At 68.3% G+C, this 18407-nt stretch overlaps 1 protein-coding gene across 2 annotated transcripts; it reads right to left on the minus strand.

The window, feature by feature from the left end:
- Window positions 1–5531: 5531 nt before the first annotated feature.
- On the minus strand, window positions 5532–18375 carry KCNC3 (potassium voltage-gated channel subfamily C member 3). Of its 2 annotated transcripts, XM_067552166.1 has the most exons (5): window positions 17776–18375; window positions 12469–13411; window positions 10640–10834; window positions 7428–7470; window positions 5833–5942 (listed from the first exon to the last, which is right to left on the minus strand). In XM_067552166.1, exons 1-5 carry the CDS (start codon window positions 18373–18375, stop codon window positions 5936–5938), a joined length of 1788 nt encoding a protein of 595 aa, XP_067408267.1. In that variant the 3' UTR covers window positions 5833–5935. The 2 variants fall into 2 exon arrangements, with proteins under 2 accessions (XP_067408266.1, XP_067408267.1); XM_067552165.1 differs by lacking the exon at window positions 7428–7470 and having other exon boundaries at window positions 5532–5942.
- Window positions 18376–18407: the final 32 nt, after the last annotated feature.

An 18407-nucleotide genomic window follows, 5' to 3' on the forward strand; every position in this document is an offset into this window, starting at 1 on the left:
CTGTGTGTGTGTGTGTGGGGGGGGGGGACAGGGGAGGACCTGGATTAATCCCCCACCCCCCCGCAGGAGAATCCAGGCCAGGCGTGCACCCCAGCGCCAGCTATTTCCAGCCACGCTGGCGGCTCCCTTACGTAACCGGCTGCGGCCCCCCCGGGACGTGACCTATTTATAGCGGCAGGCGCAAGGCGGCCAGATGCTCCCCCCTCGTGGGGATGGGGGGGGGCGGCCTGGAACATGCACCCCCAGCCCCTCCCCCCGCAGCTCTGCTGGGGCACCTCACTCCCCCCCTGCCCCCCTTCCTCTCCCAAGGCCCAGCCCCGGTCCTCGCCCCACATTGACCTCGGTCCAGCCCCTCCCCCATCCTGCAGCAGGAAGGGGGGCACTGGAACCACTGGGGTGACCCCCCCCTCCACCCCAGCCCCCGCCCTGGAAGTGGGGAGCCCAGGGCTGCCTGAGAGGGGCTGCGAGGCGGGAGTGAGGGTGTGCAGGAGGCTCGAGGGGCAGAAATGAGGGCAGCCCCCCCGCTGAGCGCTGCCAGCTCATTACCACCCCCCCCCCATGGGCCAAGAATTAATTAGCTACAAACGAGGTAAAGTGGGTCTGGAAGGACTGAAATAGCCGGAAACTGCAGCGCTGGCAGAATGCAGCTCCCGGACGCCTGGGTTCTCTCCTCAGCACTACGGGGGGGGGGGCTGGGAGCCCGGACTCCTGGGTTCTCTCCTCCATCCTTGTACCCAGGGTTAATCTCGGGTTCGGTTCCTGCCTGGTTTGGCTCGGGGCTGCTGGGGAAGGGGGGCAGCGATGGCTCCGGTCTGGGCCCAGGCCGGGGCTGGGCTGGCTTGGGGGGGGCTGGGCCCTGTGGGGGGGGGAGCGGGGCAGGTTGGGGGTCCTGGCGCCTGACGCTGTTTCTTGCTGAATGCTGCAATGGGGGCACCTGCGAGCGGCCGGGGCCTGGCCCAGTGTGGGCCTGGCACCAGGCCTGGCCCCCCAGCGCCAAGTCCGGGACGGGAGCCCAGAACCCCCCCCCCCCCGCCCGCCCCCACACTCCCGAATGCGCCAGGCATCTGCAGGGGAGGGAACCTAATGAAGTGCCTGAAATTAATTCACTAGCAACATGAATCCGATGGGGCTGGGTGGACACAGCCTCACTTTAACCTGGCGTGGGGGGGGCCCTTCCCGACCCACAGCCCCCTGCTCGCCCAGCCCCGGGCTCCCCCCAGCCCCATGTTCTCTAGGCCCCGGTGCCACTCGCTGGGGGAATTTGGGGGTTCCAGCATCAGTGTCTGTCTGGGGCCTGTGGGACCCTTTCTCCAATGCAATGTGGGGGGTGCCCCCCGGCCCTTCCCCCCCCCAGCTGGTCAGAATCAGGCGCTGGAGACTGGGGTGAAAGGTTTCAATGAAAAGGATCCGTTTATTTCATGCTGTATCTCCCGGCCTGGCCGATCATGCAGACCCCTGGCCTCCCCCCCCCGCAGGCTGGGACCAGGGGGGGGGGACATGGTGGGGGGGCAGACAACAGGGGAGAGAAAACAAACAGCAACAAAAGCGCAACCCCGCACCGCCCCCCCCCCCCCCCCGAGCAGCTCAGCCCCCAGCCCTGAGCGCTCGGATGGGAGAGTCCGGGGACGGGGGGGTCAAAACACTGGGGCTCCCCCCACGGGTCCCGGCGGGACCGTCCCGCATAGCACCAGAGTTGGATGATGGGGCTGGGTGGGGGGCTGGGACTATGCACCCCTTAGAGGTGGGGAGGGGGGAAGGCTTGTGGGGTGGCTGGTGGCAGAATGGAGGGGGGGGCAGGGCGGGCGGCTGGAAGGACAGACGGACAGATGGATGGAAGGACAGATAGACAGCTGGAAGGACAGAGGGATGACAGGATGGAGGGTGGGTGGAGGGCTGGCTGAATGGCAGATGGGGGGCTGGGGGGTAGATGGGGTGGCTGGAAGGCAGGATGGAGGGGTGGGGGACAGCTGGCTGGAAGACGGGGGGCTGGTGGTGGGTGGGGGGGGGTGGCAGAAAGGCCTGGCTGGGAGGCCAGCTGGGTCCACGGCCTGGCAGCCCCTAACCGCAAGGTCTTGGCCGAGGTCAGTGGTGCCCCGTGGCGTATGGGAGGGGGGGGCTGGGTCCTGCTGGCACATGGGGGTCGGGGCAACCCACATCAGGCGGTGGGTCGCACTGTGGGGGAGCTGCCCCCCCATATTGAGAATGCTGCTGGGACAGAATTATTGCTTTGTGGGGGGGGGGGCAGCGCCAGGGCCCCCCCCCCCCAACCCTGGAGCACAGCCCGGGGGGGGGGGAGGGCAGGAACGTGAGCCATGACAGCTGGGGGGTGGCGGGGGAAATTGGGGTGTGGAGGGAAGGGCTGGGGGCATCCTTAACTACTTGGAAACCAGGCTGAAAAGGGAGGGGGGCGGGGGGGGCCTTTGCTCTTGGGGTGGCTGGAGCCCACATAGGCCCCCGCGGGGGGCGGGGGGGGGCGTAGCCAACACCTGCAGCCACCTCACCCCCGGCAGCGGAGGAAGAGGGGTAAAAAGGGATGAGATGATCGGTGGGGGGGGGCGGGAAATGGGGGGAATGTGGCACAAGGGGGGGGCACATGAAGCAGGGGGGGGGTCACGGCCTTGCACATCACCCAGCCCTCCCCCCCCCCCCCGGCATAGCACAACTCAGACATTTGGCACAGTTTTGGGGTTGGAGCCAGGACCCGCGTGGGGGGGGGGGGGACCGTGGGAATCTGGGGTGATGGGCCCCGAGGGGGGGGGTCGGAGTGTCTCCTCCCCCCGCCCCACTCGCTCGTGCCCACCCTAGTCTGGAGGCGCTTCCCAGCCCTGCCCTAGGGGGCCCTCCCCCCCCCCAATTTCTTGGATCCCCGACTCCATCACAGCTGGTGCGTTGCCATGGAAACCGGGAGGGGGGGAAGGGTTTTTTTTTTCTATGAAAAAATAACGCCGCGTTTCTGTATTTTATTAACATCTGCTTGAAAAAAATAGCTCTGTGCCCCCCCCGGGGGGGCCCTGCCCGCCTGCCAAGCCCCCCCACTTGAGGTGCCCCCCCTTTGCGCCCTTCACTGCCTCTTGCCCCCCCCCCACATCCCCTTTCCTGAGTCTAAAACACCCGTGTTTGCCCCCCCCAGGCCTCTCGCGGGGGGGAGGGGGGGCAGGCGGCCGTGGAAGACATTTTCAACCCTGGCCTCTGTGGGGCTGCCCCACAGCTCCAGGGCTCAGCCCCCCCCCCCCCCAATCTTGAATCTAGGACCCCCCCCCAAGAGCATTTAACATCCAACTAGAGAAGGGGGTCGCCCCCCCAGGGAGCCACCCCCCCCCTCGATTCCTGCCCCCCCCAGCTCGGTACAAAGGGGGGGGGCAACTCCCCGGGGGGTCCCTTCCCCCCCTCACTAAACCACAGCCCAGCAAGCAGTTACAAGTGTCAATTCCTGGGGGGGGGGGGCCTTAAGTGAAGGGGGGAGCCAGACTCACAAAACTATTAGCTCTCCGCCATCCCCCCCCCCAGCAGCAGATGAGATCAGATACAAGAGTTGGGGGGGGGCTAGTCGGGATTCCCCCCCCCTCCCCGCATGATCATGGGGGGGGCTAGCCACAGACAGGCTGTAACCCCCCCCCTTTAAATAGCATGCGCCTGGCCCCCCCCCCCCCCCGCAGAAGGGAACTGGGTGTGGAATCGGTTGCTGTTCCGACCCAGCCCCCCCCCCCACATCCACTGGGTGGGGGGCGTCTCAGAGCTGGGGGGGGACGCACGTTCGGTCAATATGACCCATTAGCTGCCCTCTGCAGTGAGCAGGGAGAGGCGTATGGGGGGGGGGCAGCACTGCAGGGGATTCGCCTCCCCCAGCCCCCCCTTCTGGGGGGGGGGCAAACTTGGGGCCCCCCCCGTCTAACTAGGGCATCGTTTTAGTTTTGCATAGGAATCGTTGCATAAGAAGCTCCTGGCATATGGGGAGGGGGCAAGAAAACAGAAGGGTGGTCGGGGGGGGGGCTCTCAGAGCAATGGCGGGAAGGGCCCCCCGGCTCAGACAGGGTGATGTCCCCGATGGGCTGCGTTGCATAGTGTGACGGATGAATTTCCAGGGGGAGGGGCCCCACGGGGGGGGGGAGATGAGGGGGGGAGTCGCTCCCCAGTCCTAGGCCATGCAGCTGGGGGGGTCAGGGGGGGGTGGCAGGGCACGACTCTGCGGCCTGGTTTGCTACAATCCCGGAGGCCCTCCCTGGAAGGTGGCGGTCGTGGGGGGCTCCTCCGGGGGGGGAGGGGGGGGTGCATCTGAGAGAGGAAGAGGAGGGGCAGGCGGGGGGGGGGACAGGCCAATGTCCACCCCCCCCACCTTGAGTTGCTCCCTGCAGCTCCTGCACCCCCCCCCCCATCCCCTTCCCGCAGGAGACGGACAGCAAATGGGGCGCTCAAGCAAAGACACCAGCTGCCCCCCCCCGCAGTCCTTGCAGCCCCCCCAACGCTGCCCGAGGAACTGGGGGGCAGTTTTGCATATAACACGAGACACGCTCCTCGCGGTTCACATGCAGACACATGCTGGCTGGCAAAATGCAACCTGGAGCTAGGAGATCAGCTCGGGGTCGGAGGGGTGTGGGGGGGGGTGGCCCCGATCCTGCACCCGGGCCCCCCCCCTCCCCGGCCGGTCACTGGGGCCCTCAGTTCCGCTGGTGCCCAGGGCATGGCCGGGGTGGGGGTCACAGTGACGGGCCGCGCCAGGCGGGCGCAACGCCGGGCAGCTGGAAGCCAGGCCGGGAGGAAGAGGAGGAGGAAGGTGAGAGGGGCCGGCTGCCCCACCCCCCCCGGCCCGCGCTCCTCCGTCCGTCTGTCCGTGCGGCCCGACTGGCCGCGAAGTCTCTACGTCGAGGAAGGCGCCATGCAGCCGGAGGCCAGCGCGTAGCTTATTGCTTGTGATGGACGGAAGATCCATGCAGGAGAGAACGAAGCGGGGGGGGGCTGGGGGGTCCTCAGAGAAGCCGAGTCTGTGAGTCCAAACACCGGAACGGGGGGGGGGGGGGATGGGGGACGGACAGACAGACAGAAGGGGGCGTACGGGGCCAGACAGACAGAAGGGGGTGTACAAGGACAGACAGAAGGGGGAGTACGGGGATGGACAGACAGAAGGGTGTCAATGGGATGGACAGACAAGGGGGTGTACAAGGATGGACAGACAGATGGGTGTATAGGGACGGACAGACAGACCGTATGAAGAGAGACGCCAGGAGGAGCGAACCAACGAATGGAAGGAGATGGACAGAGGGACAGACAGACAGCGGGAGGGCCGTGTGCGGGGGACAGACGGAGGGGTGCGTACAGGGACGGACAGACGGAGGGACTGGACTGAAGGACCCAGAGACGCGGGGTGGGGTAGGGAGGGGCTGTGGGGGGTGGGGGGGCTCCAGGACCCCCCCAGCCCCCCACCAGCTCTGTCTCTTGCTGGTTCCCCCCCCCTGCAGTATTTGGATTCTCAGAGCAAGGCTCCCCCCCCCGCCAAAAATATAAACTCTACCCCTCCCCCCAGCCCCAGGTCAGGCCCCTCCCCCGAGGGACCCAGGCGTCCTGCTGCAGGCGCGGGGGAGGGGCGGCAGAGCGGGGACTCATGGATGTTCCAGAAAGTGCCATGTAGCGTGTCCTGTAGAAGCCGAAGTGGGGGGGGGGCCGGTCCCCCCGTTGCCCCTGGCGACGAAGCCCCCGTTGCCCCCGGCGACGAAGCCCCCGTTGCCCCCGGTGACGCCGCCTCCTTTCTTCGGCCTCCTTTTTTTGTTTGTTCTTCTTCTTTTTGCTTAAAAAGTCGGGGGGCTGGAGTCCGGCCGGGCCGCCCGGCTATAGGATGGAGGGGATGGGGGGGCGCGGGCGCCGGGGGGCGCCGGGCGAGCCCAGGGGGCTGGGGGCAGGCGACAGGCGCAGCCCCGCGATGCTGTTCAGGCTCCGGGACTTCTCATAACCTTGGGGGGGAGCAGCGGGGGGAGAGAGAGAGGGGGGTGAGTGGGGGCCATGCACCCGGCACCCCGACCCCCTGACCCCGTTATCCCCCGACCCACGGCATCCCCACCTCAGTGCCCCCCCGACATCCCTGCCTCACAGTGCCCCCCCGCCCCTCAGCACCCCCCACCCTGCCTTATCCCCCAAACCCACAGCACTACACCCCCACCAAGGCCCACATGCCCCACAATACCCCAGCCCTGGGCACCCCCCAACTCTCAGCACCCTCTAGCCCACCACACCCCACGCAGCGACTGACCCACAGGGCCCCCTGCCCCCCAACACCTAGGCCCCCGCAACGAATACACAGCAACCCACACCCTGATGCACTCCACCAGTCCCCCCCCCCCACCGACTCACCCCTGGACCCCAATCCTGGGCATCATTCAGCTCCCATCCCCCCCATCCCCCCACCCCCACTCCAGCACCCCACAGCCCTGAGCACCTCCCCCAGCATTGCAAATATCCTCCCCCCAGCTGCCATGGAGCTCTGACCCACTTCATGTGGGGCCACACTCTCCTTGTGCCTGCTCCGGTCTGGGGGGCAGGGAGGGGTGCCAGGGATATCCTCTGCCACCCCTTTAAGCGCTAAGGGTGTCTGCTTCATGGCTTGGGGGTCACCCAGACCCCCCCACCCACTCTAACCACTAGGCCCCACTCCCCTCTGGGAGCCGGGAGAGAACCCAGCAGTTCTCCATCCCAGGTGAAGATGCGTCGTGTGCTGGGGCTGGCGTGTGGGTCCCATGTGAGGGTCTCCTGCGTGCGTGTGTGTCTGCCGGGCCCGGGTGGCGTGTGCGGGCGTGTTACACGGCACAGGCGTGGCGTGTTTGCGGGGTCCCAGCCGGTGCGTGTGCGCGGGAGGTGGGGGGGAGTCGTGTGTGTCACACGTGTGTCGTACCAGGCTGTCGCACTGATCCCAGCCCAGGCTGCTGGGTCGGGGCTACCATGGGGCAGGGGCTCCAGGCCCAGCTCAGACCTGGCCCCACAGGCCCCTCCGGCCTGTAACCAGCTCTGGGGGCAGGAGCTCAGAGCCCCCTTCACTTCCTGTCCCATACGCTTGTGCAGGCTCCCCGTATAACCAGCCCCTATGCCCCACCCCAGAACCAGCCGCATCACGGTGCCAGGTGAGGGGTCCCTGCATACCATGGGGCCCGGCCGACCTCCGAGGCGACCAGGGACATGCCAAATGGGAGTTTTTGCAGCCCAGGGGCTCGGCTGGCGCGCTGGGGATCCGGGCGCCCGCGGAGAGGCCACCCCGGTGCCGGTTTGCCCGGGCGGGTTTCTGCCCGCGTCAACAGTGACACGGGGCACAGGAGCGCGACGGGGGCGGGTGCAGTGAGTCCGAGGGGGGTTAGGGGGCGTCCAAGGGACAGCTGCTGGGAGCAGAGAGCTGAGGTTTTAGGGGTGGGGGGCCTGTGCCCCACGGGGCGGCGGGGCAGGGTACGTACCTGGCTGACGCAGCCGGGGGATTACAGGGGCACTGGGCGAAGCCTACAAGACGTATGAAATGGGGCGTTAATGGGGGTCAAATATGGGGGCCACCCGGGGTGAATACGAGGGGAATCCCCTTGCGCCCCCTGACCTCACCCCCCCCCCCCCCCGTGCACCTATGCTCCTGTCTCCCCCGGCCCCATTCTTCCCTCCCCCCTGATGAATCTGGAGATCTGTCTTCTCCCATGCGAGCCCCCCCCAGCCCCACACAACCCCTCCTGCCCCACGCCTAGGCCCCTCGACTCTCCCTAACCCCCACCTGGGGGACCCCCTTCGTGTGCAGACCCCCACTCAAGCTAGCGTACGGCACGAACCCTCTTCCGGGAGCGGGTCCAGGGACACGCCAACCCCGCGAGCGACGCGGCCGGGGGGCCAGGGTGACGGACGAGGCTGTTTTGTTCCCACCCCCAGGGACAAGGCGGAGAGTCGGGAACGCACCCCGCCAGGAGCGCGGGACGTGTCCGTCACCCTGGCCTCCTGGCCGCGTCATTGTCTCCCTCAGGGGCGGCGTGTCCCGGGACCAGCTCCCCGGAGAGGGTTTGTGCTGTCGTTCTAAGCTGGGCGGCGTGACGGAGCGGGAACTTTTCATGACACTTTGGATGAATAGTGCGCGTGCCTCAGTTTCCCTGGTGTGCTGCATGGCTAACGGGGGGGGGGGAGGGGAAACAGCTGTTTGCTCTGGGCAGAGACCCAGCTGTGACTGACGCCGGCTGGCTGGGCCTGGTCCCCCATGCCCGGGGAGAGCCAGGGAAGACAGTGGCCCCTTCAACTGCCCAGACATTTGGCACCCAGCAACTAACGCCCAGGGACGGCTCCGCGCACGGCGCTGGCCGGGTGTGACCAGCTGGAGGACAAGGGGCTTGGGGGGGTCCTGGCACTGAGAGGGGCCTGAGCCGGACGGACGTCGCTGTAACTCTGTTCTCTGGGCTCACCACGCACTCTCTGCGCCAGGTCCAGACACCCAATAAACCCTCCTGCGTTCACACGGCTGGCCCAGAGTCACTCCAGATTAAGGAGATCGGGAGTACATGGCTCCCTCGGGGGGGGGGTGTCCGTCTCCCTCCGGGTCCCATCCAGGGGGACTCGCAGCGGGGGGCTCTGAGCGTGACGGGGGGGGGCTGCAGGCTTTGGGGGGAGGGGAAGCCGAGGGGCTCACCCCAGTGAGAGACTGACCCTAAGGGGGGCTGCCTCACTGCAGGGGTCCCCCGGGGGGGGGCTGGGAGGGAGCCAGGCTGGAGCACCGGGCCGGGGGACAGGGTGGAGCCTGGGTCTTCGCAGGGCCCCCTCGTATTCACCCGTGGGGGGCAGGCCCCATATTTGCCTCGCAGATGGAGCCGAGCAAAAGCAAGGGATACAAAGCGAGGGGCTGGGGGGGGGGTGACTGGGGGAGGGGCTTGTGAGAATCTGGTGGGGGAGGTCTAGGGACGAGGGGGGCTGTGGAATGTCTCAGGTAAGGGGCGTGGCCTGTGTGTTGGAGGGGGTGGGGCCAATGCAATGCAAGGGCCGGGGTCTGGGATCAGGGAGGGTGGGGGGGATGCGGGGCAGGCGAAGCAGGGATCTGGGGTGGGGGGGGGCGCAGGGGGGCGGGGGGCGCAGGGCGTCCGTGCTGCAGGGCAGCTCGTGATAAGCCGCGGCTGGGAGGACGGCGGGAGGGGGGTGCAGGGGGAGGGGAATCGGGGGGGGGGGGTGCAGAGCAGTGGGGGGGAGCCAGGGGGGGCTACTCACCCTTTCCCAGCGTGCCCTGCACCCCTGCATTCTAGGGGGGGCTCCAGGAGGCGGCCCCGGCGCTCAGCTCACACAGGCACCGGGGGAGGGGGCGCGGCTGGGGGGCCCGGCCCGGGCGGGGGCCGGGGGAGATAAACAGACAGAGACGCTGCGTGAGGAGGGGGCGCTGCAGCGGGAGGAGAAGGGACCCGCCCCCCAGCGCCCCCCCCAGTGCACCTGCTGGGTGCCTCATCCCCGCCGGCCCCCCCGCCCCCTCGCTGCACCATCCCCCCACAACCCTCCCCCCCGCATCATCCCCCCTGCACCATCGCCTACTGCCCCCCAGTTCCCCCCCACTGCACCATGTCCCTGGCTCCCCCCCACTGCACCATCGCCTACTGCCCCCCAGGTCTCCCCCATGCACCATTGCTCACGGCACCCCCCACTGCACCAACCCCCCCCACTGCATTTCCTGCACCCCCATTGTGGCCCGCCCCTCCTGCGCTCCCCGCCCTGCGCCCTGCCCTGCATCCATCCCCCCCGTACCCCCCGTCCCACAACTCACCTGCTCCTGGGGCCTGGCGGGGGAGGTTGGGGGGCGGTTTGATGGATGTATTGACCTGCTGGGCTCTGAGCCCCCCCTCGGGTGTGGTGGGAAGGGTCGTGTCCCCGGGGCTGGGGTTCAAACATCCCCCCTGCCTCCAAGTCCTTGTCTGGAGGGAAAAGCCTGTGCCCCCCCCTTCCTCAGCACCCCCCCCCCCCGGTCAGGACTGTCATCCCCCCACCTGGGCTTGCCCCACGGTCTGCCCCTCTCCTGCAGGTCCCAGCAGCTGCTCCTAAGGGGGCTGAGATCTGGGGGGGCCCATGTGAATTCCGGGGGGGGGGGTCTCTCCACGCTGCCTGCTCAGGGGAAGGGCGGGGATGAGAGGATGGGGGGATCTCTGCTAGGAGGGGGGAGTGGGGCAGGAGGGGGGTGGGGCTGTCCTTGCCATGGGGAGGGGGCTGGGATGGAAGAGCAGAGGGGCCGGGGGAGGGTCTCAGTGAGGTGGCGGGAAGCGGGATTTGGGGGTCTCCCTGCCATGGGGGGTTCCCCTTATGTATGGTGCCATTGGATGGGGGGAGGGTTGGTGCGGTGCACGTGGGGGGTTGTCAAGGGGCAGCTGGGGTCAGTGAGGTGGAAGGGGATTGGGGGTGTCATGGGGGGCAGAGGACAGTGGAGTTGTGGGGGGGCAGGGGGTCGCACAGGCAAGTGTGGGGGGTATCGGGGGTTGTGGGTTTGTCTGGGGGTGGTTGGGCGGGGAGCTGCATGGGGGCCAGGCGGGGGGGCTGCGGGTCAGGTGGGGGCTCTGTAGGAGGTGGGGTGGGGGGCTGCAGGAGGTGGAGTGGGGGGCTGCAGAGAGGGGCCGCAGGAGGTCTGTTTGGGGGCTGCACGGGGGAGGGGGCGGGAGCCGGGCGGGGGGGTCACCTTTGCGGATGTTGCCGTCGGGCGCCGGCCCGAACTCGCCGGCCGTCAGCAGGAAGCAGGCGCGGTCGCGGCTGTAGCGGTCGTGGGGCGCGGGGGTGACGGGGGATTTCTCCTCGGGCGACAGGGCCTGGTCGATGGTGGGACAGTCCTCGTTGGCCAGCGCCGCCTTCGCCGCGTCCCCGTTCTGCTTGGAGTCTGCCAGAGACACAGCCAGGGTCAGGGGCGCGCAGACACCCCCCGCAGGGGAGAACCCAGGAGTCCTGGTGCCCAGCCCCCCTGCTCTAACCACTAGCCCCCACTCCCCTCCCACAGCCAGGAGAGAACCCAGGAGTCCTGGTGCCCAGCCTCACGGGGGGAGGGGGTCCCTGCGTGTGACCAGCCCATGTGGCAGCATCTGCCGTGCCCCCCCCCCACCCCCAGTCCTCAGCGGGGCCATATTCTCCTGCCCCTGAGCATTCTGGGTACGGGCGGGTGTGAGAGCCAGAGGGGCCCCCCCCCGCAGCCTACCGCACGGCGCACCAAACTGCACAACCACCGGACACAACCGGCAGCCCCCCCAGCCTGAGCTCCACCCCCCTGTCACAACCACACAACAGACGGCGCACGCAACACCCTGCACACACCCCTGTGCACACCCACTGCAGCACACATCCTTGCACACACCCCTGTGCACACCTGGCACAGTGCAAACCCCGGCAGCACGCCCCCTGCACACAGCTCTGTGCACACCCAGCGCAGCGCACATCCCTGCAGGCATCCCTGTGCACGCCTGGCCCAGCGCACACCCCTGCAGAGCCAGTGCAGTGCACGCCTGGCCCAGCGCACACCCCTGTGCACACCCAGCGCACACCCCTGTGCACAGCTGGTGCAGTGCACCCCGCTGCACAGAAACGGCTGTGATTGTGCGTGAGAGAGAACACACGCCCAGATCACCCTCGTCTGGAAATACACGCGTCTCTGCCAGCGCCCCTCAACCCCGAACCGCAGCCCCCGGCTAGCCCAGCCCTGGGCTACCCGCCCCGGCTCTGACCATGCCCCTGGAGGTTGTGGGCGGCAGGGCAGGGAGCCAGGACTCCTGGGTTCTCTCCCCAGCTCTACGGGTGTGTGGGGGGGGTTGTTTGAGCCCCCCCCCGAGGTCTGAGCTATGGAGAGGGATGGGGAAGTTGAGCGGTCGGGGGAGAGGAACTGGGGGCAGATGTTGTGCTACGATGGGGCAGTGGAGGAGCGATGGGGGAGGGGCTGGTGCCCCCAGGCTTGGGGGGGGAGACAAAGTGGGAACTGAAGCCCACGCGTGCCTCGGTTTCCCCCGTGTGCCGCAGGGTGACCTGGGGTGGGACGGGCTGCGTGCGCTGGGGCAGGCTGAGACAGGCTCCCAGCTGGCTGGGGCCTTCGGTCTCACGTCAGCGGAGGTCTGGAGAAGACGAGGGTGGCTCCGGTCGCCCGGACGTGGACCCCCTAGAAGCCCCCGGGCCCCGAGGCAGATGGGATTCCCTGCTTCTCCTCGGGGGGCTGCAGGCCCGGGGGTCCAGCCTGAGGGGGCGGTGAAGCTGTGAGGCTGACCCTGGAGGAAGAGGGGGCCGCAGGGGGGGTCTGGCCCACTGACGGTGACCTTCCAGGGGCTCCATGGGGCAGGCTGTGGAGCAGAGGTGGGATCCTGTGGGACGGGGATCCCTGTGGGGCAGGGCATGGGGCTGGGATCCCCGTGGGGGCAGGAGGTGGGGCTGGGATCCCCGTGGGGTAGAGTGTGGAGGAGAGGCAGGATCCCATGGGGCAGGGCGCGGGGCTGGGATCCCCGCGGGGCAGGGCCCTGGGTGGTGGGGCGGCCCTACCTGCCCGGTTGATCTCGATGATCTCCTCCTGGGCCAGGGGGCAGGCGTCGGCGGGGGGGCCGGGCCGGGGGCCGGCGCCGGGGCCGCCCTTGGGCTTGCAGTAATTGGGCGAGCCGGGCTGGGGGGCCCGGGGGATGTGCTTGTTCTTCTTCTTGGGCAGCTTCTGCTTGGCCATGGCGAGGGAGTAGTACATGCCGAAGTTGTTGACGATGACGGGCACGGGCATGGCAATGGTCAGCACCCCGGCCAGGGCGCACAGGGCCCCCACCAGCATGCCCGACCAGGTCATGGGGTACATGTCCCCGTAGCCCAGCGTGGTCATGGTCACCACGGCCCACCAGAAGCCGATGGGGATGTTCTTGAAGTCGGTGTGCTTGCTGCCCGTCACGTCGTCCGGGTCGGCCCCGATGCGCTCGGCGTAGTAGATCATGGTGGCAAAGATGAGCACGCCCAGGGCCAGGAAGATGATGAGCAGCAGGAACTCGTTGGTGCTGGCCCGGAGCGTGTGGCCCAGCACCCGCAGCCCCACGAAGTGACGGGTCAGCTTGAAGATGCGCAGGATGCGGACGAAGCGCACCACCCGCAGGAAGCCCAGCACGTCCTTGGCCGCCTTGGAGGACAGGCCCCGCAGCCCCACCTCCAGGTAGAAGGGCAGGATGGCCACGAAGTCGATGATGTTCAGGCTGCTCTTGACGAACTCCAGCTTGTCCGGGCAGAAGCAGACGCGCATCAGGAACTCGAAGGTGAACCAGATGACGCAGGCCCCCTCCACGTAGGTCAGGAACGGCTCCGTCTCCACCTCCACCGCCACCTGCGTGGCCGTCCCGTTGGCCACCGCCACCGTCTCCGTCTTGTTGATGATACGGTTGAAGGCCTCGTGCGTCTCCAGGCAGAAGGTGGTGATGGAGATGAGGATGAAGAAGAGGGAGGCGAAGGCCACGTACTGCGGGGGGGGGGGGAGTGGGGGACGGGTTAGTCGCCCTGGTCTGGAAATCGCCGGCCCCCCCCCCCTCCTCCCCAGCAGGACGGGGACGCTCTGTGGTGAAAAGGCCCCAGGCCCCATTGCCCAGCCCCCACCCAATCCCCCCCCCAGGCTGGATCGGGACCGGTTCCCCCTAGAGGGGAAAGGCCCCGGGCCCCATTCCCCCCCCCCCCAGCCGTTCCCCGACCTGCGGCTGGACTGAGACGGGTGCCCTCTACAGGGGAATAACCCAACTCCCGGACGCCCCCCCCCCGACACCTGGGCCCTCCGATGGCGCCGTGTGTAGCCAGAGGTCACCCTGGGATCAGGGCAGAGGGAGCATGGGCCCCAGGGGCAGGCGGGGGCAGAGATGAGGGGGTTTGTGGGGGGAACACGGAGCCCCCCCCCGGATCCCATGCAGGGTGGGAAAGGGAGCAGCCTGCAGCCCCGGGAATGAGCATCGATATCTGCTTAATGGGGGGGTGAGGGTGGAAGAGAGACACCAAACAGAGCCGGGACAGAACCCAGGAGTCCTGGCTCCCAGCCCCCCCCCCCCCCCCCCACTCTAACCCACCGTACCACCCCCTCCCAGAGCCGGGACAGAATCCAGGAGTCCTGGCTCCCAGCCCCCCCCCCACTCTAACCCACCGGACCTCCCCCCCTCCCAGAGCCGGGACAGAACCCAGGAGTCCTGGCTCCCAGCCCCCCCCCAACTCTAACCCACCGGACCTCCCCCTCCCCGAGCCGGGAAAGAACCCAGGAGTCCTGGCTGCCCGCCCCCCCCCCCAACTCTAACCCACCGGACCCCCCCTCCCAGAGCCGGGACAGAACCCAGGAGTCCTGGCTCCCAGCCCCCCCCCCCCACTCTAACCCACCGGACCACCCCCTCCCAGAGCTGGGACAGAACCCAGGCGTCCTGGCTCCCAGTCCTGGCTCCCCCCCCCCAACTCTAACCCACTGGACCACCCCCTCCCAGAGCCGGGACAGAACCCAGGCGTCCTGGCTCCCAGCCCCCCCCCCCCCACTCTAACCCACCAGACCGCCCTCCCTCCCAGAGCCGGGACAGAACCCAGGCGTCCTGGCTCCCCCCCCCCCCCCAACTCTAACCCACTGGACCACCCCCTCCCAGAGCCGGGACAGAACCCAGGCGTCCTGGCTCCCAGCCCCCCCCCCCCCCCCACTCTAACCCACCAGACCGCCCTCCCTCCCAGAGCCGGGACAGAACCCAGGAGTCCTGGCTCCCAGCCCTGTTAATTAGGGAGATGATCAGAGCCCACCCGGGGGGGTCACCGGCCCCTCGGCTGCCCCCCCTCCAGCTAAGAGGCTGCTGGGATCCGGGGAACTGGGCCGCGGGGGGGCCGCGGGGCCGCGGTGAGATTGTGCCGAGTTTGCTGAATTCCTGCTGCAGTGAGGTCCGCTGGGCCGGTGCCAGCCAACCCCCCCCCCACCCCGTGGGTCAGAACAGCCCAGCTGGAGGCCTGGGGGGGACGTCTCAAAATAAACCTGAGACCCACAGCCCCCCGGGGGGGGTGTCTGCAACACGCTGCCCTGCCAGGGGATTCATCATCTCCCCCTCCCAGCCCCCCAGAGCACCCCTGAGCTGCGTACCAGCCCCCCACTGCTCCCCCTCCCAGCCCCCTGAGCCCACACAGCACCGCATGCCAGCCCCCCACGGTGTCCCCTCCCAGCCCCCTGGAGCCCCCACTGCAGCCCATAGCAGTCCCCCACTCTGCCCCCTCCTAGACCCATGAGCCCCTCACTGCTCCCATCCCCGCACCCCTGCCCCCCACTGCACTCCGGCCAGGGCACATGCAAAAGAACGGAACCGTGTGTGTGTGTGTGTGTGTGTGTGTGTCCATTGATGTGTGTCCCTCTGTGTATCTGTGTTCGCAGGTGTGTGCATCTGTGTCCGTGTGTGTCCTTGTGTGTCTGCCCGTGTGTGTCTGTTTGTGTCCTTGTGTGTCTGTGTCTGTCCGTGTGTGTCTGTATCCATGCGTGTCCATGCGTGTGTGTGCGTGTCGGTGTGTGTCCGTGTGCACCTACACACCTGCAGGGGCCGTTACATTTCCATACACAGCTGCTCTAACCCCACCTGTGCGCTCCAGGGGGGGCCCCCCCGCACAGCTGGTCTCCCCGCGCCCGGGGCAGACGTGGGGGGAGCCTGCGCTTGGCTCCGAGGGTACAGGAGACCCGCCAGCGCCTCCCGCCCCATCGATGCTCCCGAGGCGCTGAGCTGGGGGGCGGGCGGGCGCCACAGGGGAGGGGGGCTAGCCTGTGCCAGGCCGTGCTCACGCGCCCCTCACGCCCGCCGGGCCGGGGGCCGGCACAGCCACCGCACGGCGTGTTACAGACGGACGGACGGACACGGGTCAGCGGCCACGTTATCCACCCGTCTGTCCAACCAGCCCCTCTCTCCGTCCGTCTGTCTGCCCCTCCATCCACCCCTCCGTCCGTCCATCTGCCCCCCTTTCCATCCCCCCTCGATCCCCCCACCTCTCTACCCCTCCCTCTATCCCTCCCCCATTCATCCCTGCATCCACCCGTCCAGCTCTCAATCTGTCCATCCGTGCATCCCCCCCCTCGTCTGCCCCCCCGGCCCTCCCTCAATCCGCCCTCCCCCCGCCGTCCATCTGCCACTAGCCCGCTCTCTCCCTGCCCCCTCTACCTGTCCATGTCCATGCCCCCCCACCTCTCTGTCTCCCCCCCCGGGACCAAAGCACTAGAGGCGGGGGGGGGCCAGTAGGGAGCCCCCCCATTTCACCCCCCCCCGGGGTCCCTGGGAGCTAACGGGGAGGGGAGAGTGGGGGGGGTTCACCCTTTCCACCTGGCGGCCGGCTGGTCTAGGGCACTGCTGGGGGGCTGAGATGCATCGGTGGCAGTGGGGGGGGGGTGATGGCAAGCTGGGCTGGATACACACTGCAGTGCAGGTCCCCCCCCCCCGACCCACTGCCTCTGCAGAACCAGCCCAGCGCCAGCCGCTGTCCTCAACGTGATCCTGAGCCGGGGGGGGGGGGGGGCAGGGCTGCAGGGGGCTGGGATGGGGGCTGGGGTGGGGGGCAGGGTCCTGGGACAAGGCTGCATGGGGGGCAGGAATCTGGGTGCAGGGGGCTGGGACGGGGGGCTGGGGTGGGGGGCAGGAATCTGGGTGCAGGGGGGCTGGGACAGGGCTGTGCTGGGGGGTACAGGGGGCTGGGACTGGGGTGCAGGAGAGGGTGCGGGGGGGGGTTGGGGGGCTGCACTGCGGGGCAGGGGGCCTGGGGCGGCTGCAGGAGGTACGGGGGGGCTGGAACTTGGGGGCAGGGGGCTGGGACAGCTACGCTGGGGGGGGCAGGGCTGCAGGGGGCTGGGGTGTCAGGGGAAGGGGTAGGGCAGGGGGGAGGCTGACCCATACGCTGACCCCAGGGGGCTCATGGTCCCCACCCCCCGGCCAGGGTCCAGCTGGGCATGTCGCCCCCTGCTGGGGGTCGGGGTCCCCCCGCCAAAGATCACAGAGCCCCCCAGTTATCAGCTGAGCGGCACCCCAACGCACAGCAGCCCCCCATGCCACTTGCACCCCCGCCTGCTCCCAGTCGCACACTCAGTCTCTTCCACACTTGCTCTCGCACGCTCGCTTCATTTCCTTTATGCACCTGTGCCCCCAGTCCTTTGCCCCCCCATCTGCAGCTTCTCTTACACACCAGCCTCTCTCCTGTCTCTCATCTGTGCTCCTTGCACACTCACACATCAGAATGCCTGCACAGGCACAGGTCTTCCACACTCACCCGTGCACACACTCGTGAACCCTTGCAGGAATCCCCTCAAACACTCACACTGACCGCGGCACACACACCCTTGCAAGTTCCCAGTGACCTTTACACTATCCCTTTGCACACTCACATTGACCCTTTCACTATCCCCTTGCACACTCACATCAACCCTGTCACACACATCCTTGCACACTCACACTGACCCTCACACACTCTCATTGACCTTGCCGCACACACCACCTTGCACACTCACATTCACCCTTGCACTATCCCCTTGCACACACACATTGACCCTGGCACACATGGCCTAGCGCACTCACATGAACCCTGGCACTAGCCCATTGTGTCCTCACGTTGACCCTGACACTCTCCCCTTGTACGCCCCAACTGGCCTTTGCACACACCCCCCCGGCACACTCAGCTGACCAGGGCGCTGTCCCCTTGCACACGCACCGTGACCTCTGCGCACTCGCATCGGCCCTTGCACTAGTCCCGTGCACGATCACATGGACCCTGGTGTGCGCTCCCCCCCGTCGCACGCTCCCGGTGACCTTCGCACGCTCGCGCCGACCCTGGCCCGCTCCCCGTCCGCCCCCTTACCCTGGCCATCTTGGAGGAGTAGGGGTCCTCAAAGAGCGCCCAGACCTTGGGCTGCCAGCGGCGCCACCAGCCGACCTGGCGCCCGTCCTCCTGCAGGCAGAGGCGCTTGAGGTCGCCGGCGTCCTCGTCGTCCTGGCCGTCGGGGGCCTCGAAGCTGTCCAGGGCCTCCTCGGCGTCCCGGTGCTGCCGGTAATTCATCCAGCAGCAGGCCTCCACGTCGGTCTCGTCGATGCCCCAGAAGGCCAGCTCCTCCTCGAAGAGGGGCCCGCAGACGTCGGCCGGGCAGTGCAGCTTGCCCGTGCGGTAGTAGTTGAGGACGTAGGCGAAGACCTGGGGGTGGCGGTCGAAGAAGAACTCGTCGGCCTTGGGGTCGTAGTCGAAGTTGCTGCAGGCGTCGGGCTCGGTCAGCCAGGCCAGGCGGGTGCCGGGCAGGGTCTGCAGGGTGCTGCGGTAGGTCTCGTGCCGCACCCCCCCCACGTTAATCACGATCTTCTCGCTCTCCTCGTGCCGGCCCATCTCCCCCCTGGCGCATGGCTTGGCTGGCGCCTGGCTGCCCGACTTGCGCCCGCGGAAGGAGGAGACGCACACTGAGCTGAGCATCGGGCGGGGGGGGCGGGCCCCCGGCGCCGGGC

The sequence above is a fragment of the Emydura macquarii genome, unplaced genomic scaffold (genome assembly GCF_026122565.2).
Source record: "Emydura macquarii macquarii isolate MOO-44397 ecotype Brisbane River unplaced genomic scaffold, CSIRO-AGI_Emac_v2 contig_1386, whole genome shotgun sequence".
NCBI classification, from domain to species: domain Eukaryota; kingdom Metazoa; phylum Chordata; order Testudines; family Chelidae; genus Emydura; species Emydura macquarii.

What these genes read in the sequence shown, in the direction of transcription:
- KCNC3 (XM_067552165.1), bottom strand. Translation starts at nt 18,375, where the DNA reads ATGCTCAGCTCAGTGTGCGTCTCCTCCTTCCGCGGGCGCAAGTCGGGC. An exon ending in ACTCCTCCAAGATGGCCAGG is followed by an intron (nt 13,412 to 17,775) that starts GTAAGGGGGCGG and finishes CCCCCCCCGCAG; the next exon opens with TACGTGGCCTTCGCCTCCCT. An exon ending in CGACGGCAACATCCGCAAAG is followed by an intron (nt 5,943 to 10,639) that starts GTGACCCCCCCG and finishes CTCCCCCCCAAG; the next exon opens with GTTATGAGAAGTCCCGGAGC.